General features: G+C 46.5%; 2 protein-coding genes and 2 long non-coding RNA genes across 8 annotated transcripts in view; 1 reads left to right on the top strand and 3 right to left on the bottom strand.

The window, feature by feature from the left end:
- Positions 1 to 7,060, bottom strand: part of IKZF4 (IKAROS family zinc finger 4) — a 63,081-nt gene extending 56,021 nt beyond the window's left edge. Inside the window, exon 1 of one of the 5 annotated variants that reach the window (XM_081898717.1) lies at positions 6,792 to 7,060. Coding sequence is in view for 2 of the 5 variants with exons in the window: in XM_081898712.1 (XP_081754838.1) it covers positions 3,729 to 3,731 (3 nt within the window). In the remaining 3 variants the exon portion in view is untranslated. Of the gene's footprint in view, positions 1 to 3,728; positions 3,826 to 6,791 lie in introns of those variants that run through there. The other 4 variants (XM_081898715.1, XM_081898712.1, XM_081898714.1 and 1 more) reach the window with 4 other exon arrangements.
- A 3,232-nt stretch (positions 7,061 to 10,292) lies between these two features.
- Positions 10,293 to 11,006, bottom strand: LOC309363015. The gene is made up of 2 exons (XR_014165154.1): positions 10,900 to 11,006; positions 10,293 to 10,859 (listed from the first exon to the last, which is right to left on the bottom strand). It is a non-coding gene; the product is annotated as an uncharacterized lncRNA (long non-coding RNA).
- Positions 11,007 to 12,166: 1,160 nt separating this feature from the next.
- Positions 12,167 to 13,687, top strand: LOC309363008. The gene is made up of 2 exons (XR_014165144.1): positions 12,167 to 12,300; positions 12,535 to 13,687. It is a non-coding gene; the product is annotated as an uncharacterized lncRNA (long non-coding RNA).
- A 138-nt stretch (positions 13,688 to 13,825) lies between these two features.
- SUOX (sulfite oxidase) lies at positions 13,826 to 23,100 on the bottom strand. Its single transcript, XM_081898721.1, has 4 exons — positions 22,787 to 23,100; positions 20,073 to 20,139; positions 17,537 to 17,708; positions 13,826 to 16,004 (listed from the first exon to the last, which is right to left on the bottom strand). The coding sequence occupies exons 2-4, from the start codon at positions 20,126 to 20,128 to the stop codon at positions 14,574 to 14,576; spliced, it is 1,659 nt and encodes a 552-aa protein (XP_081754847.1). The 5' UTR covers positions 20,129 to 20,139; positions 22,787 to 23,100; the 3' UTR covers positions 13,826 to 14,573.
- Between the last annotated feature and the right edge of the window lie 1,156 nt (positions 23,101 to 24,256).

Genomic DNA, 24,256 nt, shown 5'->3' with positions numbered 1-24,256 from the left:
TTGACCTTCAAAGCCCTTCGCAGCCTAGGACCCTCGTAACCTACGGGACCGCCTCTTCTGGTATGCCCCACGGAGGACCTTAAGGTCCATAAATAGCAACACCCTAGAGGTTCCAGGCCCTAAGGAAGTTAGATCAGCCTCAACCAGAGCCAGTGCCTTCTCAACACTGGCTCTAGCCTGATGGAACGCTCTGTCTCATGAGACCAGGGCCCTGCAGGATCTGATTTCTTTCTGCAGGGCCTGTAAGACAGAGTAGTTCCACCTGGCCTTTGGCTTAGAATCAGTTTGATTCCCTCCCCCCCTTTCTTTTTCCTTTCTCCTCCTGTGAAGATGCTGTATCCTAATGTTTTAATGTTGTATTTTAACCTTGTTTTTAAAATTGTATTTAAACAACTTGTTTTTATTATTGGTTGTTAGCCGCCTTGAGCCTAGTCTTGGCTGGGGAGGGCAGGGTATGAATAATTTTATTTATTTATTATTATTATTATTATTAAGAAAACCTTCCCAAAGCCCTGCCCGTTTCATGATTTCAAAGAACTGGATCAGTTTTGAACATTTTAGTTACCTGTTTGGCTGGACGGAAGTCAAGACTTATCTAGGTTATACGGGATCTGGTCATGGCCGTAGGAATGCAAAATGATGCGGGCATTCTAAGCAAAGTTAAGCATTACTAATTGTGTGCTTATTTTTCCCGTGTTAATTACTATAAACTTGAAATGCGTATGAGCAGTGGCCCCCTGGTTCACAATATGTTTCTGATGCAGCACACACTGGGTATCTGCTCCTCCATCAGCACACCACCAGCTTGTTTTACGGTTATGCATCTTCTACACTCCCACACTTTAATATTAAAAGTATTTAACATTTCAATTTAGCATTTCCTACATGCTCGTTCCAACAGAACTCTTGATATCTCCCTTAGGCCTATCTTTGCAGGCTAATGCACTTTAATTTTGTTCTTTAGAAGAAATTTACATACAAATTCCCTCAAACAGCTTCCACCAGGGAGCTGCTTTTTTCAAACAACTAAGCGCATATGACAACATGTTTCGGTCCTTCTGAAGGAAGTTAAAGACTTGCGATGAAGAAGCCGCCAATAATAATTGACTTGTGGACCACTGCCAAGATCCAAACACCAGTATTACTTCATGTAGGAAGATTCATGCTCCCTGTCAACTTGATTTTGCAGAACAATTCTCAGAAAGATTGCAACAGAAAGAGGCAGAAAAATTTCTGACCTTCCCTATTTCCCATGCTACCCTCACCTCCCCTAGGAGCCAAAACTTCTGCCACAGAAATAGGGAAGAGACATTATGAGGAGTAGATTTACAAGGGACCAAGAGAGAGTAGCAGGTAGCCATAAAAGAAATGGTGATTGTTTTCCGCCCTAGTGTATATAATAAATCAGAAGTCAATGAACTTTTTCAGACATTGGAATCGAAAGGTCTAACACTGTACCACATTTTATTAGCTAGTGGATTGTTCCTGTGAGGATTCCCAGGCAAATCTCTAGTGGTGATGGACAGGGGAATTCCATGTCAGCAATTCGGGGAAAGAAACTTCAGCTCAAGAGAATTTTCATCCCCAGGAATGTGGGCAAACAATTCTCCTGTTAGTACAATTTGCTCGTCAAATTTGTATGGTAATCACATAGGAATAATCCTCCAGCAGACAAAACGTTGAGAAACTGTGCAGTGCAATTTACGATCACAAACTAATTATCATATGGGCAATTATTTGAGTGCTCATCAATACAGTATTACAAAGACACAAGTTTTTTTTTTAAAAAACACACACACCCAAAAAAGCCCCACACACTTACTTCTTCAGCACATGTCTAGAGTGGGTCACAAAAGTTAGTCCAACATTTGCCCACCAACCCAAGACGGAGTAGCACTTACCATTAAAGGTAAAGGTGTATACCACTTCTGAACACTGATATTTTTATTAATGTGTACTAATGAAATCCAACTAATGTTGCTCATGAAAGGCACATGGTTGTTCCAGATTGAAAAGGTCCACAGTAACTCAGCTTCTCTCTCTTGCCTGCCACAGAGCTCACCCTGACACTTTCCGCCTCCCTCCCTGCAACTGAACTCAGATAACCTCCATCTCGCAGGGTAGAAGGCCAAATACTTGTGAGCCTATAATTCTATTACGTACAGGCTTCCCCTGGCTAAATCAATTTCAAAAAGAAATTTGTATCCCTCTTGGGGAAAAGGGTTAACTGCTAGGCACTATTACCATCGGCTACAAATGGCGACACATATAGAGAGCTGTGGCGAACCACTTTCATTCCACAAGTGGAGTCAAAGAGAGCTAAACCAACAACAGTCACTCTCAGAGCAAAGTCCACCACCAAATATAACTAACATTTGCTATCTCCCACAGATCACTAGGGTGTCAGGCTGGCAACTGCCATATACTTATAGAGTGCTTTGGAAAGATGAAAAATGTTTCCTGTACAATACAATAGCCTAGTTCGCATGCAACAAACGAGTCTAGCTTGTGAAGCGTAAATCCAGACTCCTAGAGGCTTATTCCTCTCCAAAAGCCCTGCAAGCGGAAGCCAAAGTTGGTCCTTCTTTTGAATGAAAGAAGGTTGCAGTAGCTGGGTTCTCACGTCGTGACAAGCCAGACTCTAGTTTGTTTCCTCCCATATGGAGCAAAGTCAGCAATGGGGAGGAGCAAAGTGCTGGGGTAAATTAAACCATGGTTTGTTTTATAAACCATGGTTTAACATTACATGCAAATTAGTTCAATATGTACTGTCTTGTCACCCCAAGAAATGAGAGAGGTATGCTGAGTTAACCTTTAAAAGAGACTTTAAAAAGACTTGGTCTAAGGGCATAGAAAGAATGGTGCTCACATTATGGAAAGCCCTTCTAGTAATCAGGGGTGGAGAACCTTTTTTCTGTCTCCAGGACTATGTACCAGTGGTAGGCATGTCTAGAAGCAAAAGTAGTATGGCCAGACCTAAAACTGGGGGAGCAACAAATGTGACTTATCTGTATACAATAAGCTACATTCCAGCCATGCAAAAGACAAAGGTTTCTACATATCTAAGCAAGCAAGAGCCACTATAACAACTAAAGGACACTCCTGAGAAGGGCTTGAAGCAGTGCTAGTGACGGGTACAGTCTGAGGGGAGCCCTCAAGACCAGATAGGGAGGCCCCAAGTCCTATGACTTCTCTTCCCTGAAGTAAATGCTTGCCAGGGTCATAGCAAGTACACATGCCAATATGGTTGTGCATAGGAAACATGAGAAGCTTTAGATATTTTAAGATTCTGCACTATTTTATTTTTTGATATTTTGAGACATAACCCACTCTGAGTCTCCAAGGTGAGCTGTATATGCATCCAGATAAACGAACAGGAATAACTTCTGGGACAAGGGATTTCAGTCAAGGAGTCTGGTCCAAACAGGAAAATTAATCATTTGGCTGATCTTCTCAGTAAAAGAAAAACTTCAGGAGGCTACAGCTAACTTGAATCAAAAGTCTTGCTGGGCTTTTGCTTGGATCTATGACAGTTCCCTATTCCAGTTTTTAAGCTTACCTTCTTCTATGAACTAGAGTAATACAACATTGCTAAATAGTGTGAAAAGAATAAGAGGCCAACTGAAAGACTCACCTTCATGGTCAAGTCTGCCTTATGCCACCAAAAGACTAAATAAGAAGTTTGCTACATAATGTTAAGGGCTGAGGCAGATCTAAACAACTCTTACCATTAAAGAGCAGGTACCAGGAATAGTTCTCTATGATTTTTTGCCATACTGGTAGGCTATTCAGTCTGAGGGAGGTTCTGACAAAACATCCTAGGGTGATCTTAAGACCACAAAAAGGAAGCAAGGTTGGAAGTGGTTGTTGAAGCACATACAGCCCAAACCATTTTAAAACAGGAAGCTGAAATACAAGAGAAAAGGCCACTTTCTCCTGCTGCTCAATAGCCTGCCTTCAAGGTATGGTGGCAAAGGCCACACCATCCATTTATCGTGATTACAGATTTTTAACTTGTCAAAGCATAATCAGTACTATTCATAAGAAACAAAGCTTTCACCTTAGATAAGCCTGGAATACAATAGCAGAGGAAGTGTTATGGTTTCACATGGTTGTTAGCAACAAAGTAGTCCATGGAGAACCGGTGTAGCATAGCAGGTTGGAGAATGAACTAGGAATCAGGATGTGTCTGGTTCAAATCCCTCCTTTGCTATGAACTAAATAGGTTGCCTGAGGCAAGCCATTTTCTCTCAGCCTTACAATTGCTAATACAATAATCACACTGTCCCTACCCTACATGGTTGTTGTACGGATAACAAGATAACGTATGTGAATGATTTAGAACAATCTCATTATATAAATGCTAAGCATCATAGTTCTTTGTATGCATGACTGCAAGCTCTAACCTTGTAAGTGAGTCATTTAAAAACAGTGGGATTTACTAAGAATTAGCCACATATAAGACCGGAAGAATAGACCTGACAGAGAGAATCCCAAAGCTTACCATAAAGTCTTGCAGTAATAAATAATGTCCACATTTGATTGTCAAAGAAACTCAGTGAGATGAGTTTACACAATACACTGTGATAGTTAAGAACAAATATGAAACACTAGCATCCTGAAGTGGGCAACAAGAACATTGTTCCCTTTAGACAAAGGAACTACCATGGCTTAGAAAGTGGCATGGTTTCTAATGCACAGATCCCGGGCTACCCCAGCACTTTACACCATTTGAATAAGTCAGCAGAGAAGTTCCTCTTGAAACCTAACAACCAGTTTGGGGATAAAAAGCCTATCTACAAAGCCAGTGCCAGCTCATGTGACTTAAATGCACCAAACTAAGAAACTTGAAACCTTCTTAAGATTCACTGGCCTGATACATGTCTAGCAGCATTAAACATATGCTAGAGAATGAATGAAGTCCTGCCTTTATCTGATGAGCCTCAACTGACTTGGAAAGAACATTTTGCCCCATGAATAACGCTTTCAGGTGTATATTGTTGCATTCATGACAATGAGAGTCAGCTTGGTTCTGAGACTCTGCTAGGTGGAATCCAATAACTCAACATTACACATCTCCCAACAAACACTGGCTATTTAGAGAATTCACCACTTCATAAAGAAGCAATAGAAAATTAAGGCTGATAATCCAAATGCATGCCAGGAAAAGCATGGCAGACACCTTTCCAACATAACCTTGTTAATATCACGCTGAAAATGTCAGAAACTCTTGCACAACTGTGTCATACTTAATAAAACTCCAACTATATTTTTAAGGAACCTCATACACACAGAGAAGAGAGCATGTGGAACAAATTGTCCTACTCTAGCACACCCAGCTCTCTTAAGTATAGTTCCACCTTCTCAAACTCCACACCTCCTCTATTCATTGCAGATGCAAAAGCAGCCAAATTTGGGAGTTAGGCAAGCTGGAATTCAGTCCTTCAATTCCAGAACAAGATGCTCATTACAGCTTACCAGTATTTCTCTTAGCATGATACTATGGTGGTTTGAATAAAGAAAACAGTACTCCAAAAATGTAAATCCTGATATATTAGTGTAGAAGAAACTCGACTAAAGCAAAACAGTGAAAATGAACTTTTCATACTATAAGCCTAAAAGTTTCCACATTTCTCCAAGCAAAGGAGTGTTTTTTGTTTCAGTTTTAGACTGCATTTTTAGGGGAGATACTCACATTCCTGTTACTTTTCTCTTGCTCTCTCACACATACAACCACCCAGGAAAAAATATACTAGTCTCATTGCACAAGGGAAATATTAAAAGTTTAATTTAGCAAGAGCTGGAAATGGGAAGTGATTGGAATTTAGACTAACCAGGCTACTAGCAGAGCTTATCATCAAGAGAAGGTTTGTTTCCTTTCAGAGGTAACCACAGATAACCAGGCTTCTAAGTCTTCATTCAGATTCTTCTCTGCAAGAAGTATGCAGTCAGAAGAGTAGAGTAAACAAGCATGCTCCCAAATCTATCAATTCCTCCTTCACCTTCGATTACTGATGCATAATAAGGGATGCATTAGAGGAGGCAACTACACTCAATGCTGTACAACGCTGTACTTTTCTCCCAGGGAGAAAAGTACCTTTTGCTAAAGACTTCATGGCAGCCCATCAGAATACAACACTCACAATCTGTGTGTGTGTGTGGCAAGGACCATGTGTGTGGATAAAAAACAGGTGCACGCGCAATGCGGAGCCAAACCTATTCAAAACCTGAATGATGGGATTCAAATCCATAGCCTGGCACAAGACAAGAGCCTGCATTTCGTTGCTGTTTCCAGCATGTTCAGAGTAACACTACCCTGAAGTGACAGGTACCTCTCCTTCCTTGCGTCCCACTTCTTCTCCAACCTGTATGGCAGACACCATCCCGAAACAACCGCCTCCAGTCAGTCCCCGCCACTCAGGACGAAGCTGAACTTCTAAGTGCTCCTAGCCCTGGGGCTCGACTTCCTCGCCGGGCCCTTCCTCTATTATTAGCTCCTGCAAAGGCGCAGCCCAAGTTTGCGCCTTTCTCCCTGCAGCCAGCTGTTCCTTAGTTACCACCTCTTCTCGCACAGAGCTGCTCCTGACAGAGCGCCGCACACTTTCCCCCTCTGCCCACAGAGGAATCTCCTCGCTCCCCTCGGCGCCTTCACCCAAACTCCTTCCCCCTCGCCTTGCCTCACCCTCCGCTATCCGACTCCCCACTTCCAGAGACACCTCCCGCCTCAGCCCCGCTTTGCTCGTTGTTCCCTCCCGGCCCCCGTCCGCCCGCCCGCCCCTCTCTTTCCTCACCTGACTCGGGGGGGCTCCAGACCCAGCTGCCTCGCCGTGGGGAGGGCCCCCCCGGCCCAGCCGCTGGGAGGGGGGTGGGGGCGCTGGAGGGGGGCTCAATGGCTCCGCGACGGCGGCTCCATCCACAGCGCCTTCACCTGAGGAGGGACCGAGCCCCCCTCCCCTCCCCGAGCCACTTCCGGTCCCTCTGCTAGGCGACAGGCGCGGGGAGACGAGCGTCGAGAGGCTCGAGTGGTGGTCAAAGAAAGCGCCCAGGGCATCATCATTCCGTCAGGGGGTGGTGGGAGAGGGAGCGCGTCGAGCGCATCGAGCGAAGGCTTTAGAGGCTAGGCAAGGGGGAGCGGGGAGAGAGCCGAGCGAGTCGATACGGGAACTGATGGGCGGGGGTGGGGGGTGGGAGAGAAGGGTGGTCGCTGGGGGAGGCGGCGGCGAGGAGGGAAGCAGGCCGAGCACGGAGGCGCCTGGATAGAAGTAGGGACGATCCGAACGCCGGGCGTATCGATGGCGGTCTCAGGAGGAGAGGGAGCAGGGGGCACAAGCTGAACGCCGAGAGCATCGGCTCAGAGCGCTGGCGAAGGGGAGATATTGGGGGGGGGGGTCGGGGCGTGTCTGTCTGGGAGTCCGAATATTCGCCGATCGGGGGACCCCCTCAAGTTGCTCCCCAATCTTAAATGAACAGTAATTAGTTTTGCATCTTAAATTAACAGCAATTATTAGCCTTGCATCTGCCCCGCGGTCGCCAGCCAGAGATTAATGCAACGTGACAGTTCGAGGCGGGTCCTGCCGTTCCCCCAATTCCAGTCCTTGCAAATCGCGATAATGATGGTTCTAGAGGTGTCGAAGGAACTAATATGTTGCACGCCGGGTATCGATAGTGTGTTTCTGCGTATTTCACCACCAGCAGGGACGACCGATTTGTTTCCGACGCGCGTGGGAACGTCCTTGCCGATTTTATTTCATAGTATTATTTGTTGTTTTTTTAGTGTAACGAATAAACTGTCTGCCTTTATTACGTACTCTCTCTTTCTATCCTACCAGTTTTCGCTCAGACGTAAGTACGCTTGCAACTTCACCCTTAACGACCCAAAGCTTGGGAAGTTTCAGTGGGATTTATTTGGAACCGCCCAGCAAGCAGGCATAGGATTATATATACCCTTAGTAACAAAATAAAGTACTGGAGCAAACCAGTGGGGATAAATTGACAGGACCCAGCTTGGCCCTTCCTTACACTTGCCGATGGAGAAGGTTGCTTATGAACTGTAGGTCTCCAGCATCTTCACGTGTCCCGTTATTTCCGTTTTACATTTTGACACAGTCTAAGAACAGACCCCCCCCCCCAAACAAACACACAAAGGCACAACGGCTTAAGTAACCAGCAGTTATTTATTATTATTAATGGTGATGCTGATGACGAGGCATAGGGTTTCCTGTGGCTCTAGCTTCCAGCACAAATTACTGGTTATAGCTAGCTTGCAAGAGACCTGTACAGTGGTACCTCGGGTTACATACGCTTCAGGTTACATACGCTTCAGGTTACACACTCCGCTAACCCAGAAATAATACCTTGCGTTAAGTACTTTGCTTCAGGATGAGAAGAGAAATCTTGCTCCAGCGGCGCGGCAGCAGCAGGAGGCCCCATTAGCTAAAGTGGTGCTTCAGGTTAAGAACAGTTTCAGGTTAAGAACGGACCTCCAGAACGAATTAAGTACTTAACCCGAGGCACCACTGTAATTCCTCCTGCTGCCACAGGGACTGTGGGTTCTCCTATATGTAACACACAGGATGGAACCGCTTCATGTTTTTTTTTGGGGGGGGGGGAGAGGATGAAGCACTTCTTCATCCTAAGGCTGATAATAGTTTTCAAATTGTCATTTCCCGTCCACTCGATTTTAATTTAAAATTCTCTTTGAAGCTGGCAGCATTGTCTGAGGAACACATTAAATTTGGTTGTTTTCACCCTGCGTGTGCTAATGTGGTCCTCTTTTGAGCTTGCAGCTGACGAATTAGCTAATTAAAGCCCTTTATCCCACATGTAAATAGGACAGAGAATCCGTGCTGACATGAACCAAATTACCTTTGGCTCCGAGAATCTCTTTGATCTGGATGCAAGATGCACATCAAACACAACACACCATCTAATAATGCTGGTCAGGGAACAAAATCACCATTGTCCTCAAAATTGTGGCATACCACCCCTCATTTACTTAGGCAATCATTATTATTTTCATTATAATTAATCCATAGGCACGAACCTGCAAAATTTCTCCTTGTGGGAGGTGGGAAATGTTATCAGCAGAAGCAATCCCCTCATCATCTACTTCAACGCTTACCCAGCTCCCCTTGCAAGAGCCCACTAGGAAACTTTATTCAGTAGCGTTATGTTCTATCCGATTTTATGTTTACCTCAGCACTGCTCAAGTTGAGGCTTTTGCGTTGCTGCAAGCTTGCTGACTAGACTTGAGGTTGTCAGCAACAATCTAAATCAGGTTAGAGTCACTGGATTCCAGCCCTGTGTTGCATTCAAGGCTATCCTCTCACCCTTGATATGCCACCAGATCCTGGGCAGGCCCACTACAACCTTGTCGAAGAACCGGTTGACTTCTACCACTAGTATGCTACTGAATACCAGTTACTGGGGGAGCAAATAAGGAAGTTGGCTATTGTCCTCATCGTGTCCTGGCTGCATCCTAGTGGCATCTAACTCGCCATTGTGAGAAGCAAACATCAGATTGTCCGGACAAGAATAAGATAGAAAGCTTCCAGTTATGGGGATCCCTGCAAATGAGACCCCAATGGGGTCAGCTGACAAAATTAACAGTCGAGAGGAAATTAATTAAGTTATAAGCAATCTGCCAACTGACATACACCTAATAGAGCCAGTGTGACATTGTACTATGCTGAATATTCCTTCTGTGCAAGCATTTCAGCATACCAGATGGAACAATCACCCCTCATGACACCCCCAAGCCAATTTCAGGGGGCACAGGGGGAGAGGGGAGAAGGCTCCGTTGCAAGTCCTTGCGCAGGGAGCTCCCATTCATCTTCAGATGAATCCCACTCAAGCAGTTACCAAAGTACATATACTGATTATTACAGAAACAGAAAGGTGGATGGGTCGTTAGATATAATCTACTCCAATCGCCTGCTGATGCAGGAAATCTAGTGGTACAGCACCCCCAATAATTATATAATTATGGCTGTGGCTTCCATAACGGGCCTGTTGCAAGAGCAGAGTATAGATTAAACTAATAAGAATACACACTGCAGACTGAAGGCAAGTTCCCCTGAAATTAAGCGGATGTACCTCAAACTAAAGAGTGTTTCAGATTACAGGTGGTTCCCATTGGGTGTGGAATTCTCAAATGCAGCATTGTTAATTTATCCTGGGCTTTTATGTCTGAATGAAGTTCAAAAGCAGAGCAAGAGATGGACCTGCCTATAACCTTACAAGCAAGGAAGAAGAGATGTACATAACACAGGTGGAAACAAAAAGAAGAGAGATAAAATCCGGAGCATTTATTAAGGACTACTACAAAATATAGATTCTTACCCTATGCAAAATTAACAGAACAAATGCAATATTTTATCACACTCATCAGCTTTCAAATGAGGACAAAGAAGGAGCCATTACACAGTAAAAAAATATTATAGTTTCCCCTGTGCAGTGTGGAGATATTAAAAGGTATCTGATTTTAAGAACTACTCCCATGCAAAAGGGGAAGCTTTTTCAGCTTAAGGGCATGTTCCCTTGTGTACAGCCTTTGAGGGGAGGGGTGCTTGCCAGTGGTGGGGTGGGCCAGAGGCAAATCTGGGCGGATCATTGAATGTAGCTCTTACTTTTGTACAGTAGGCTACATCAGGGTTTCCCAAACTTGAGTCTCCTGCAGTTGTTGGACTACAACTCCCATCATCTCTAACTAGCAGGTCAAGGATGATGGGAACTGTAGTCCACAAACAGCTGGAGAGCCAAGTTTGGGAAACACTGGGCTACATTCCAGCCACGCAAAAGTCAGAGAGGTTCCTCCACCTACTCAGAACACACTTTACACCTGCTCTAGGACACCTGCTCTAGGAAACCAGCCTGTTGATGACCATTTTTCAAACAGACTGCTCGGGCTTGCTTTCCATCTTATGCCTGACAGCTCAGAGTTCTCAAGTCTTGCTCTTAAGTGGGTGGAAAACTTCACCTGATAAATTTGGGATAAAGCAGAACAGGGAGAGGTTGCAAGCCAACTGTTGTAACATATAAACTTCAACTTGACTATAGGCAGCCTGTGACGAGTTCCCATTGGCTCTCTTATCGCTAATGTTTTCTGTGTGCACTAAGGAGGGAAACCCCTGCTAAAAGTGCCAGGCGTTTCCCTTTGCTTAGCAATGGTTTAAATGCAAATCCCTTCCCGAATCAAGAAGGCGTTTGCATTGAATCCTGCCAAACTGAGCAGGATTTAACCCCTGCGGAGGGGGGAGTTAAATCCTACTCAGTTTGGCTACGCTTTGAAGTCCCCAGGTTGGGACTTCAAATAACCTCAGAGGCAGCCAAGTGCTAAATCTTCGCTTTAGCAGTGCCTTGCTGCCAGTGAGGTGCTTTGAAGCCGACTCCAGACTTCAAAGCCCCAAAATGTCGTTTGTGATGTCAGGCGATTTGGCATTTGGTCAGCCCCACCTGTCAAATTTGGCTTGTGAGGCAGATCCTGATAAGGCTCCTCATCCCCCCCCCCACACTTTGAAGTTTGTTACCACAAGCGGGAGGGATGCGGGTGGTGCTGTGGGTTAAACCACAGAGCCTAGGACTTGCCGATCAGAAAGTCGGCGGTTCGAATCCCCGCAACGGGGTGAGCTCCCGTTGCTCAGTCCCTACTCCTGCCAACCTAGCAGTTCAAAAGCACGTCAAAAGTGCAAGTAGATAAATAGGTACCACTCTGGCGGGAAGGTAAACGGCATTTCCGTGCGCTGCTCTGGTTCACCAGAAGCAGCTTAGTCATGCTGGCCACATGACCCGGAAGCTGTACGCCAGCTCCCTCGGCCAATAAAGCGAGATGAGCGCCACAACCCCAGAGTCGGCCACGACTGGACCTAATGGTCAGGGGTCCCTTTACCTTTACCACAAGCAGGGGTGACAAAACAGGCACTCACCAGCTCCTTGCAGTCTTGAATAGCCAATTTGCCTTCCAAACCAACAGGTGTCACCCTCCTCTCTTGGGCTGACTGGGACTTACCCAGGAAGCGCTTTGTGCACAGTGCCAGGGATGGACAACCTGTGGTCCTCCAGATGTGGCTGAACTCCAACTCCCATCAGCCCCTGCCAGCTTGGCCAATGGTGAGGGATGATGGGAGTTGGAACCCAGCAACATGGGAGATCCCTGGTGTACATGCATATCCTGATTTTCTGGCTGTAACCCAGCACCATTTGAATCATGTTGTAGTTCCAAACCAACCACCCCATTGTCTTGCCTTGTTAAAGAGTTAACAGGACGTGGAGCTATGGAAGAGAATCTCCTGGAGCCATACAGTGAGATCATAGAATCATAGAGTTGGAAGAGACAACAAGGGCCATCGAGTCCAACCCCCTGCCAAGCAGGAAACACCATCAGAGCACTCCTGACATATGGTTGTCAAGCCTCTGCTTAAAGACCTCCAAAGAAGGAGACTCCACCACACTCCTTGGCAGCAAATTCCACTGTCGAACAGCTCTTACTGTCAGGAAGTTCTTCCTAATGTTTAGGTGGAATCTTCTTTCTTGTAGTTTAGATGAAGGCACCTGAACAGGATTCAACCCATTAAATCCTCTTGTCTGCCCCACCCCATATGCAATCCTACAGCACTAGTGGAAGGGAGGAGGTGAAGGAATCCCTTAGCATTTTTGTACACTGCCTCAAATAGGTCATCATGGAAACTCTAGGCAAAGTAGAAAAAAACGAATGAGATGAATACATTTTCCACCATGGCCAGCAGAGGGAAGCAGCAAATTAAAACAAGGACAAAAACCCTGAATAGATACAGAAGTCTTTTATAGTGTGATGAAAGCTTTTCCTAACCCCTCTAAACCAGATTCTTGAAGCTTGGCAAGTGTTGTAAAGGGAAAATGCTTACAAGCTAGTAGGCAGAGTCTCCAGTCTGGAATGTGATTAATTTCCCCAAAGCTCTCCAAATCCGGCCTCCAATTACCACTTCAGATACTTGGGAAGGGCAGGTCGGAGACTCACCCAAATCCATCCATAGCAAAGTTTTCCATCCCCACCCTGAAACGTCAGAGCAAGAACTGGCACAAAATGCTGGGGTACCAAGAGTACAGTGAGTGTCACGTAAACTCACAAATCCACAGTGGAAAAATCTCTCCAGGCACTTATTGTGTACACCTGCTTTTGTGCGTGGCAGGTGCTGGCCGTGCCCTGAACAGGCGCAGGCTACAAAAAGAAAAGAGGTGCAGCTACGATGTCCTGATCTGATGGGAAAGATCAGCAATGGCGGTGGGGGGACGACACCTAATTTTGGACGGGGTGGGTGGTGGTACACACTGAAATGCACAGCACTGGCTCCCAGTGCATTTCCAGACACAGTTCAAAAGCACTGGTGCTTCTTGGCGGTGCCCTGCCTACATTACAATATTTTGTGCGGCAGGTTAAAAAAGCTTTAATGTTTTCCCAGGGCTTTTTTTTCTTTTCCAAAAAGTGGATGTTAAAATAAAAGTCCTGAAATTAAACTAAATGTTACACTGTTTTACCTATGACTGTTTTCCTGCAAGTTTGTGATGTTATTTTAATGCTTCATGGCTAACACCTCCCCCCCCCAAAAAAAAACACCACACCAACACACACACACATATAGAGAAGGCACAAAGTGTTCATGGTAGAAGAGAAATGCCCCTGGAGAAAGCCAATTCCTTGGACACACACACACACACATACAAATCTAAGCTCCCCATATGACCAGGTGCAATCTGACCTACTAAGCATTCAAATTTAGTTTTGGTGTACACACAAACACACAATGCCTCTATTTTGTATGCTGTGTTCCTAAACCTGAATTCCCATATGTGAGCAAACTACCTTTATTCCCAATCTCATTCTTATGTGCAAGCAGAGTAGCCATTCTCTCTGTGTTTTTAGTCCTGCCAGGACAGGAGTTAAGTGTTTCACAAAAGCGATTGTCAGACCCCTTTCATTACAGATAGAAAACTGTGCTAGATTGCTGGACGCAAAGGACTCCTGTAACGGGTAAACGGCTGATGAAATCGCCTCTTCGAAAGAGTCGAGATTTCTGTCCTCCTTTTTCATCTGGTCACCCACGACCGTGTCTTCTGAGCAGGGGCGGGGAATGAGGGAACAGCTCTTGTAACGGCGGCAAGAACCACGAGAAAGCAATCCTGAGGAGGAGGAGGAGGAGCAGAGCGCAGGAGATAACGAAGGCAACTCAGCGAAGGTTGTGCGCATTCGCCTCTCGAGAAACAAAAGCATAAGGAATTCTAAAGGGCAGCAGAAGGGCTTCCTTAAAAGACAGAGAAATTAGAGAAGAGGTAGTAAAAGGGCCTTCATCTTGAACGGGGCTTGCCAAGCTGGTGACCTCCAGCTGTCAAAGGACTACAACTCCTTTCAGTCCCAGCCAGCAAAGTCGATGGTCAGGAATGATGGAAGCTGTAGCTCAGTGGTAGCTACAGAGTGACAACAGATGCTAACTCTCTTCTCCAAGAGGATGTAGGCAAACGTACTCTTGGAAGAAAGAAGGACCAGAACCGCAATCTAAGACCCTTTGTTTCTTTCAGGCAACGAGGCACGACTCAGCCTCTTACTCCTCGCCCACGCTGACGTGGACCCGATGCCACGCACTGTTGAGCACTCCCAAAATGTTCCAGATGGGCGCCACTGTGTTGGGCTGGTCGTTGTAGCTGGCATCCACAGCCTTGCAGACAATGTCTATCTCTTTGGTGCCTTCGGGCACACAGGCGTCCAGCTGCCACAGCTGCCACGCCCAGGCTCGACCAGGCAGCTGCTCCTTCCCGGTGAGCTTGGCCACGTGCCAGCTCTTCCCACCATCCAGCGAAACATCAACGCGGATCACCCTTCGCCCCCCTCCACTCCAAGCGTAGCCCTTCACCGTGAGCTCCCCGGGGCAGACGCAGGCTCCCGGGCCCGGCTCGGTGATTGCCGACTGCACGGGCATATCTTGGATGGCAGGGGCGCTGGAGAAGTCCACATTGTCCCACGTCACGGAAGGGGAGAATCCTTTGTAGTCCTTCTGCTGCCAGTGGCTCTGGCTTTCTTCCGGGCCCACCGTGATCCGGGCCAGCCACTTGACGTTACGAGCGCCGACTATTCCCGGCGCAATGACTCGGAGGGGGAAGCCGTTGTCCCGGGGCAACTCCTCCCCGTTCATCTCATAAGCCAAGAGGACGTCCCCGTCGGGACTCATGGCCTTCTTGAAAGGGATGGAGGCCCCGTAAACGGTGCCGCTCTGATCCTTGTCCAGTCCCTCAAAACAGACGTGCCCCTTGTCGCCGGGTTTGTACCCGGCTTCCGCCAGGACATCCCGAAGCAGGGCCCCACCCCAGCGCGCGTTACTTATGGCCCCAACGCCCCAGCCCAGCCGGTTGGTGTTCTTGATGGCGTTCATCTCGGCCCGGCGATTGCCGGCGCACTGCAGGGTAGCGGTCACCTCGTGCTTGGGAAATCTCCTCTTCAGGTCCTGCAGAGATAGGGACATCGTCCGCCCACCGGAACTCTGTACTTGCAGCCGGTAGGTGGCGGGGTCCACCACGGGCACGGGGAAGTGGTTGCGCTTGAAGAAGAGCGCATTGGGAGTCAGGTAGTTCTCGGCAATCAGCTCCAGGGGGGGCTCTGCATTGAAGGGCTTCAAGGTGTTGATCCGCAGGGCGGGGTGCCGCTGGGGATCCTCGGCGTATGGGTCTCCCGGGGTTGGCTGTGGAGGCTCCTCGGGGCTCAGCTCCCCCACTTTGTACCCACGGAGGATCTCCAGCACGTGGTCCTGCTTGTGCATGGCGTAGAGGGCCCAGAACGGTTCCAGAGCGCCCCCTGCCGCCAGGAGGATCTTACTTTTGCCTCCAGGATGCACCTCTACGAAGTCTGTGATGTCAAAAACGTCGCTGCCATAGGTCACCCACACCCGACTCGCTTCGCTGTTGTGGCGAGCCACCTCCTTCCGGGTAAAGACCGGAAATGGGGGTCCAGCTGCGGGCGCTGGAGTCTCAGGCTCAGCTGCCTGTAGGGAAGCAAGAGGGGAAAGCCATTAAGAAAGGAGAAACAAGGGGCTCTTTGCAGTCCTTAGCACTCTTCTGCCGTGATCAAAAAGCCCCACTTATTTACACGAGAAACCTGTCAAACCATAGTTGAACTATGGAGCTTGTTTCCTTTTCTTAAGCAATTTTTAATTGGTTTTTAAACAAATACAAACACAATCACCACGAAACAGCAGTACAGTGGTACCTCGGGTTACATACGCTTCAGGTTACAGACTCCGCTAACCCAGAAATATTACCTCGGGTTAAGAACTTTGCTTCAGGATGACAACAGAAATTGTGCAGCGGCGGCCGAGCGGCAGCAGGAGGCCCCATTAGCTAAAGTGGTGCTTCAGGTTAAGAACAGTTTCAGGTTAAGAACAGACCTCCAGAACGAATTAAGTTCTTAACCCGAGGTACCACTGTACATCTAAGGGTATGTGTTTTATCCTTTGTCTCTAGACAAACACTTACACATTCAAGCATATTACTGAACGTAGCCCCTCCACTGAGAATATAGAGCAGTTGGTATAAGAAGGTCTTGATTTTGGTCATTAACATTGTTAAAGAAAGGGGTCCACGTTTCTCGGAAGGCGTCTCTATTTGTTAGGCCTTTAACTACCCCTCCTGGGTCTGGTCGGACACTCAGACATTGCTATATCCAGGAGTTTGTTTTCATAAGGCCTAGTGATGGTCACTAACTTCCTTGACTTTCAAAGAGGATGAGATAAATTAATGGAGGATAAATGGACTACAATGGTACCCTCTGGATACGAATGGGATCCGTTCCGGAGCCCCGTTCGCATCCTGAAGCGAATGCATCCCGCGTCTGCGCGTGCTGTGATTCACCGCTTCCGTGCATGACGTCACTTCGATCGTCTGCTCATGCGCGAGCGGCGAAACCCGGAAGTAACGCGTTCCGTTACTTTGGGGTCTCTGCGGAGTGCAACCCGAAAGCACTCAAACTGAAGCCGGGAGTTGCAAGTGGGGGTGCAGTCTTACCTTTATCATCTCCCACCTTGCTGCTTGCAAATTTAAGTTCAGGCACAGTGCCAAGAGCTTTTTTTGTACAACAGCCCAGCTCTCAACATTTAGCTCTTCTTTTCTTCACATCCCACTGTCGGCATGCAGAGGGTCGCAAGGCAAGCTAGCTAGCCCCAGCTGGGTCATCTCCTTCCAGCCATCCCGCTGCGAAGGCCCATCAGCCTCTGCTCCTACATATATCAGCGACCCAGAGCGAACTGCGCACACAGAATAGGTGTGAGGCTTGTAGAAGCATACCACAACTACGGATTTATTAATCATAAATCAGGACAAAGAAACATGTCGTCTCTCTCTTTGTCTTCTCTGAGAGACAGGGAAATAGCAAAAGCTATACAAGCAACGGAAGTTCCCAGCAAGCTGTGCTGGTATGTAAACAGACAAGTGACATGTAACAGTTCGATGTCTGCAACTAATGGAATGGAATTTTCCAATGCCAACTACACATCCCACTTCCCCAAGCGGCCCCACTCACCCGCCGACGGTGATCTCCATAAGCCAAGATGGTGCCTAGGCCCAGCCCGGCCCCTGCTGCTACCATGAGCCTGCGCCTTGTGCTGCCAGCATCGTTCCAAGTGCCATGGTTGCGGGAGGTTGTCCAAGCCATGCAGGCTGGAGGGTGGAGCCTCCAAGGCATCTCTCTCAACCTGTAACCAAAGCAGGCCAAAACCTTAGAAGAGAAGGTATCTACAGCATATACTTCGGAAGTGTTAAACAACACTGTTCTATTGTACTTTTTTGCAGTGTCATTACCTGCAGGCTTAAGAGACATACAGGAAAAGGACACGGGAAGAAGATGCAGAAATAAGTTGCAGAGCAGGACAAAGGTGGAAAAGAGATAATTTGCTATGGCAGCACAGAGTCTGTCTTCCAGGATCCCAACAACATAATCAAAGGAATCTGTACCTTCCATTAAGAGCAACCTTGCCTGACAAACGCAATATTCCCCACTTCACACACAGGGAGGGAATTTAACAAAGATGATGATGATTATTAATTACTTATGACCCGCCCATCTGGCCGGGCCTCTCCAGCCACTCTGGGCGGCTTCCAACAGGATATTAAAAACACAATAAAAGATCAAACAATAAAAACTTTCCTAAACTTCCCTAAAGAAAGACTGTGGGCCAGTAACCTAGGAAATGTTTGCCAAAGCAGAAAGGAAAATGAGTGCAGTTTGTTCTGCTTCCAGGCTGCCATTCTTAACTCCTTGGCAAAGGTGCCTTTCTCTTTTTTTAAAGAAGAGTGTGTGCCTGCAATTGCAACCTGCAGCGTGTTATCTGGCAAATTCCAGACCTGACATATAAAATAAGGAAGCTTTCTAGAGCCTTATGGTAATCGTTTATAAAAACAGGCTTGCCGCTTCTCTTAAGAGAGTCAGAACAGGGTGGCGATTCCTGTGGGGGAGATTATCAGCACCCCGCAAAGCTACCTGATCACTGTCCTCAGCTGCCACCCTCACAGAAACTGCAACATTCATATACTTCCCAAATTCTCCTCCTTTACTCCCCCCCCAGCAATTCATTAGGCAGGTACCCTCGCCACCATGTTTCAGATGCCTGCTGATTTTTACATTACAGCAAGCCTACCCAGACATATCATTTAGCTATGTGTTTTTTGCTTCAAACAGTTTTTCTGATTCTATAGGAATCTATATTCTGATTCTATATGTGTTTTACTGATAATATTGTGTGTGCAACCTAGGAAGTTTTATAATTAAGAAGCCTAAACATTTTTCTCAATAGAAATAAATCCCAAGGGTTGTCCTCAACGTTGTGCTAAGCAAAACGTTCTGTCCAGAAGAAGAATTTGCAACATTCTCCACCTCTTCTTCTTCTGCGCACCCCCTAAATCTGGTCTGGGGGTTCCCCCTAACCCTTTGTAGCAGGTTTTGTAATGGCAGGAGGGGGGCAGAGTGGGGAGAAGGTAGAAATCCCATTGCGCTACAGCTAATCCATGCGCTAGCACAACTATTTAGTTGAATATCATCCCACATTTTGAATTCACAGACTTTCAAAACAAATCCTAAAAAACCACCCTGTGAGATTGAGATAATTACATTTTTTTGCTGGGATTTCTAGACACCAAGAGCATAGGTAGCCTATTTCCACTCAGGTCAACCAATGATTAATCTTTAACTCCTGCCTCCACTCAAGGCAAGGTAGAGGGAATTATAAACCTGATAAAAGGAGTCTCCCTACCTAGATCCTTTGCCTAGGATCATAGAAGCAGAAGTCACATTGAAAGGGAAGTGATGCACTTGGAGATAAGATTAGAGTCCATATACAACTGGGTAAGGAGCCAAAACAAATACTCTGGAAAGGCTCTTTAGGAAAGTTCAGGTAAGGTCTTTTTGCAAGGTCTTTTTGTTTCCTTTTAGGCCACAGGAGCAATACTGCCTGCTGGAAAGGAAGAGACTTGGTAGGATGTGACTGGATGGGGGTTTAAATTGCCAATGTGAGTGGAAATTATAGAGTAGAGCTAGAGAGGGAGGAATAGCAAAAAGGCCTTAGCTTGACATGAACTTTTATTAGTAAAAATACAGCATTTTTTTTATTACAGAAGCCTTTTCTCCCTGTGTGTGTTGGAAACTTGCTTTCCCCTTTCAACCTCCCTGCTTTTCTTTGGGACCAAGAAACAATCTGAGGGAGGAATGTCAGCCATGAAATTTTATTTCCTAAGAAACTCAACAACTTTCCACACTAGAGCTTTTACTACTATATTGTCTCTAAGCCTTCCTTACCCTAGAGAAGAGCCCTATGCACTTAGGAGCTTGCCCCCTATTTGCCAATTGTTCCAATAAAAACAGTATTGTTTTTTATTTACTTTCGCAATATTTTGGCCTGACTCATTTGCCAAAAACCCCACAGGCAGCAGCTTTTTGAGTCCATGTCAGGATTTTGAGAGGTCAAAACAGAAAGGAAAGATGTCCACCTTGGATAGCAAGTTAAAGATCAAAATCTCCTTTCAGAAGAAACACAGAGTTGATGTAAATAGTCCATGCTCCTTACCAGTGTGTTCTATGAAGGATGCAGAAGCCATTCCTGCTGGGTTTGGACAGCAGCATCTTCCCAATTCCTACATACAACAGGAAAAGTCAGACAGGATTTGCACCAGACAACACAGAGCTGCCCATCAGCTGGAAATTCAGTTGCCACACGGACAGTCTGGCCTCAGTTGTCTATGCTCTGATACTCCAAGTTAGACTATTGCAAGGTATTGGGCTGCTTTTGAAGATGCACAGCTAGTGCAGAATGCTGTGGTTGGATTATTAACTGAGATAAGAAAGTGTAAGCTCACTTTCAACATTTTAAAAATTATTGAACCAACCAGAGTCTTTACTTAACTTCCATTGCACAGTATTTACCTCTCTCTTAATAAAGGTAAAGGTACCCCTGACCATTAGGTCCAGTCATGGCCGACTCTGGGGTCATCTCGCTTTATTGGCTGAGGGAGCCAGCGTACAGCTTCCGGGTCATGTGGCCAGCATGACTAAGCCGCTTCTGGCGAACCAGAGCAGCACACGGAAACGCCGTTTACCTTCCCGCCGGAACGGTACCTATCTATCTACTTTCACTGGTGTGCTTTCGAACTGCTAGGTTGGTAGGAGCAGGGACCGAGCAACGGGAGCTCACCCCCTCGCGAAGATTCAAACAGCCGACCTTCTGATCGGCAAGTCCTAGGCTCTGTGGTTTAAGCCACAGCGCCACCCGCGTCCCTCTCTCTTAATAGATTCTTATTAATTAAGAGGTACGTGCAGCCCAACCCTTGTTTACTCAGAAGTGAGTGCCATCAAGCCCAAAGGAATTTACTTCTATGAAAATATGTATATAATTACAGTGTTCTGCATTATTTCAGCTTTGCTCTACATGTTCCTAGTTTCCTTTATGCTAATCATCAATAGGCTTCCTATTTCCAATATTGGAGACCCGTTTCGCTCCTTATATTTGTAGTTCTAAAACGTACAGGTTGTGTTGTAGCCATTTAATTCCACATCAGCCAAGAGAGGCAAGAAAACACCCCTAAGGCAGCAAAATGGCTTCTCGGAGACCAGCTAAAAATGCCGACCTTAATTTAAAGTTTTAATAAAATGCATACAGAATACATGGTATGATCAGTTATTATTTACTTACTCGGCTGGATGAAAACAACATCTAATTATTAGCAAGGAAATGAGATAATGCAACTTGAGGCCCATTCTGAATTTGCCCGCTTGTCCTGGCGAGACCTGGTTAGCATGACATTTCCCTTACATACTTTCTTTTATTTTACTCTTGTATTGGTTCTGGCTGTGTCCTAACAGCCTGAAATACGTAAGTTAACACAGGTTAATGTTTTTCCATCGCTTTATCGCTACTTGCTGCATGTTAGGCTGCTGTAAAAAGCAGTCTATTAAAAGGAAAGTCACAGCAAGCTGATAGTGGGACCAACACCTTTCCCTGCAATAAATATTCTCAAGAGATAACCTTTCCTAGAAAATGAATAAAAAAAACTAGGTGAAAAGTGATCAGACTACTACTTTTTATATGTGTACCCGGAGCCGGATTTAGGCTTGATGAGGCCCTAAGCTACTGAAGGTAATGGGGCCCTTTATATGTCCAGCTGTCCTTTATCAACAACAAATTGTCACTGTTTTCTGTGTTGAATATATGCTATATGGTAATTTATGGACCTAATAGGTATCTAAAGCCATTTGCACATAACAAACAGGAGCCTACACAACACAAAACACTGTTGCTGTATGTAGGTTTTATTTTATTTATTTTTAACTTATATTTTGGAAATGTACATCCAGGGTTTTTTTCCTTTAAATTTCTTGGGGGCCCCCAAGAGAGTGGGGCCCTAAGCTATAGCTTGTTTAGCTTATATGTAAATCCGGCACTGCACCATATCCATCCTGTGCAATACAGAAGTAGATAGATGGATATAATAACATCGCAGGCTTTTGAGAACAATCCCCACATACAAAGGTCTCCTAGGAAGCTCCACGAAATGCTGCTACAGCACCCAAAAGTCGCCAGAGGTTCTCACTCGGATTTAGGAAACTATCTCTGCACAAAATGCTGAAGGATAAACGCTTCTGAGAGGCTGGAGAAAAAAGGCCCAGGGCCAGCAAGACACATCCACAGAAACAGAGCTGTGACAGATGTTTGACTCTAAGGAACCATAACGGGCTACCTTCCAGATCCATTTTAAAAAATGGAATATTATTGTGAAGAGGAAGACTTTGTTTAAACTGGCAACCCTATAAAGACGATAATGCACGTGTAATTTGGATGTAATTAACACCCCTCTCGCCCCCCCAAATTATATTCAGGTTAGCATCCCTGCTGAACTGCATTGCGCTCCGGGGTGCTAACCTGAATATAATTTTTTTTGGGGGGGCGAGGGAGTGTTTAAAAGTCTGGTAAGCCCCTCCCTGCATAATCGATCACATGACATGGCACATTTTAATGGGAGTTCCCCATAACTTGGGGGGGGATGTCCCCTTCAAATATTTTATAGGGGCGGAGGCGAAGGGACCTCCTGGGAGTTGGCTCTACTTTTCCACGCACATCCTCGTAAAAAAGAGCAGCCCCCATAAGAGGCAGGGGACGCGTCAGCACAACCCCCCCCCCAAAAAAACCAGATGCCACTCAAAGCCAGGCTCTTCCCTCCCCCCCTCCTTTCGCCCCACTTCACCCCCCAGGGCATCTTTGCCCATGTGGATTCCTTTTCCTCCCACCTTCAAGTCAGGCCGGTCCTCCCGGGAAAGGTCCGTCTCCGTGACGCAGCGGCGGCCGAGCGCTGTTCTCCTTTAAGAGGAGGAGGAGGTGGGATCGATGCGGGGGGGGCGGGGGGCAGCGACGACAGAAAACGAAAGTCCTCGCCCACCGAAGCAGGAGAGATTTAAAGGGCCCGCGGCCCCAAAAAGAGCTGCCGCCTCGGACACGGAATCCCCCGCGGCTCCCTGAGTTGCGCGCAGCAGGCGAGAGCTCCAGCTGGCCGCGTTGCCCGCCTGGAAGATGCTCCCGTGAGCCGCGTGGAGTTTTCTGTTGCGCAGGTGCTGCGCCCTCTTGGCTCCGCCCTCGCGGCTTGGCAAGCGGAGGAAGAGGCCGCCCTCCCGCCCAAAATGAAGCCCAAGGCCGGGCCGGGCAAGCAGGCGCCGGCGGAGAGCAACAGTATTCTTCCGTCCCCGATTCTCAGTGTCTCTGGCTGGCGCCCCAGGTTCTTTAAAATAAATAAAAATAAAATAAAAACATCTTTATTGAAAGTTCAAAAAGTACATAATTCTATGTGCACTAAGCATTGTGAGACGTAAATAAAAGAGAGGAAAGAAAAAGAGAAACAGAACCCGTGTAGAAGGAAAAATAAAGGGGCTTCCCCGAAACTGTATACTGTACAAGATTGTTATTGTACTTCACCAGATCTTAACCTATTACAGTATTTGTAAGAATGGATTCCAAATTTGTCCATGGCAAGTCTGTGTTTATATGCAAGTTGTTCATATGTTGTGAGTCTTCAAACTTAGAAGGGAGCCGCCTTTTTATTTTTCCAATTCCTCAGGATTTGTCTTTTTGCTGTGGTAAGGGCACGAGATTCCACTCATCTTGTCCTTTTGTAAGGTTGCAGGTGCTGGGTATATAATTCAATAGGATATTTTGCTCTGTAAATGTGAGGTTGTTCCGTATGGTTCTGCTGATGGTTTCAGCTACCCTATGCCAAAAATATTTCAATATAGGACAATGAAAAAACATATGTTTTAGAGAAGCATTATCCCTTTTGCATCTCCAACAGGCTGGCCCCAAATTCTGGCCTGATGAGAAAGGACTGGAGTAGAATGCTTATTTATTTATTGTACTTATATGCCGCCTTTCTCTTCAAAGGCTGTCAAGGCGGCGTTGTCTACGTGCTTCTCCTCCTACCCATTTCACCCTCACAACAACCCTGTGAGGTAGATTGGGGTAAGAAGCTGACCCAAGGTGAGCTTCCTGGCCGAGCGGGAATTCAAAACCTTGCCTGTTTCCGAGTACGTTTCCAAGCACAATTCAAAGTGTTGGTGCTGACCTTTAAAGCCCTAAATGGCCTCGGTCCAGTATACCTGAAGGAGTGTCTCCACCTCCATTGTTCTGCCCGGACACTGAGGTCCAGCGCTGAGGGCCTTCTGGCGGTTCCCTCGCTATGAGAAGCCAAGTTACAGGGAACCAGGCAGAGG

Source organism: Podarcis melisellensis, assembly GCF_964234715.1.
Source record: "Podarcis melisellensis genome assembly, chromosome: 2".
NCBI classification, from domain to species: domain Eukaryota; kingdom Metazoa; phylum Chordata; class Lepidosauria; order Squamata; family Lacertidae; genus Podarcis; species Podarcis melisellensis.
Note: the sequence above shows the minus strand (reverse complement) of the source record. Positions and strands in the feature narration are given on the sequence as shown.

What these genes read in the sequence shown, in the direction of transcription:
- SUOX (XM_081898721.1), bottom strand. Translation starts at nt 20,128, where the DNA reads ATGCTGCTGTCCAAACCCAGCAGGAATGGCTTCTGCATCCTTCATAGA. An exon ending in ATCCTTCATAGAACACACTG is followed by an intron (nt 17,709 to 20,072) that starts GTAAGGAGCATG and finishes CTTTGGTTACAG; the next exon opens with GTTGAGAGAGATGCCTTGGA. An exon ending in ATGGAGATCACCGTCGGCGG is followed by an intron (nt 16,005 to 17,536) that starts GTGAGTGGGGCC and finishes GCTTCCCTACAG; the next exon opens with GCAGCTGAGCCTGAGACTCC.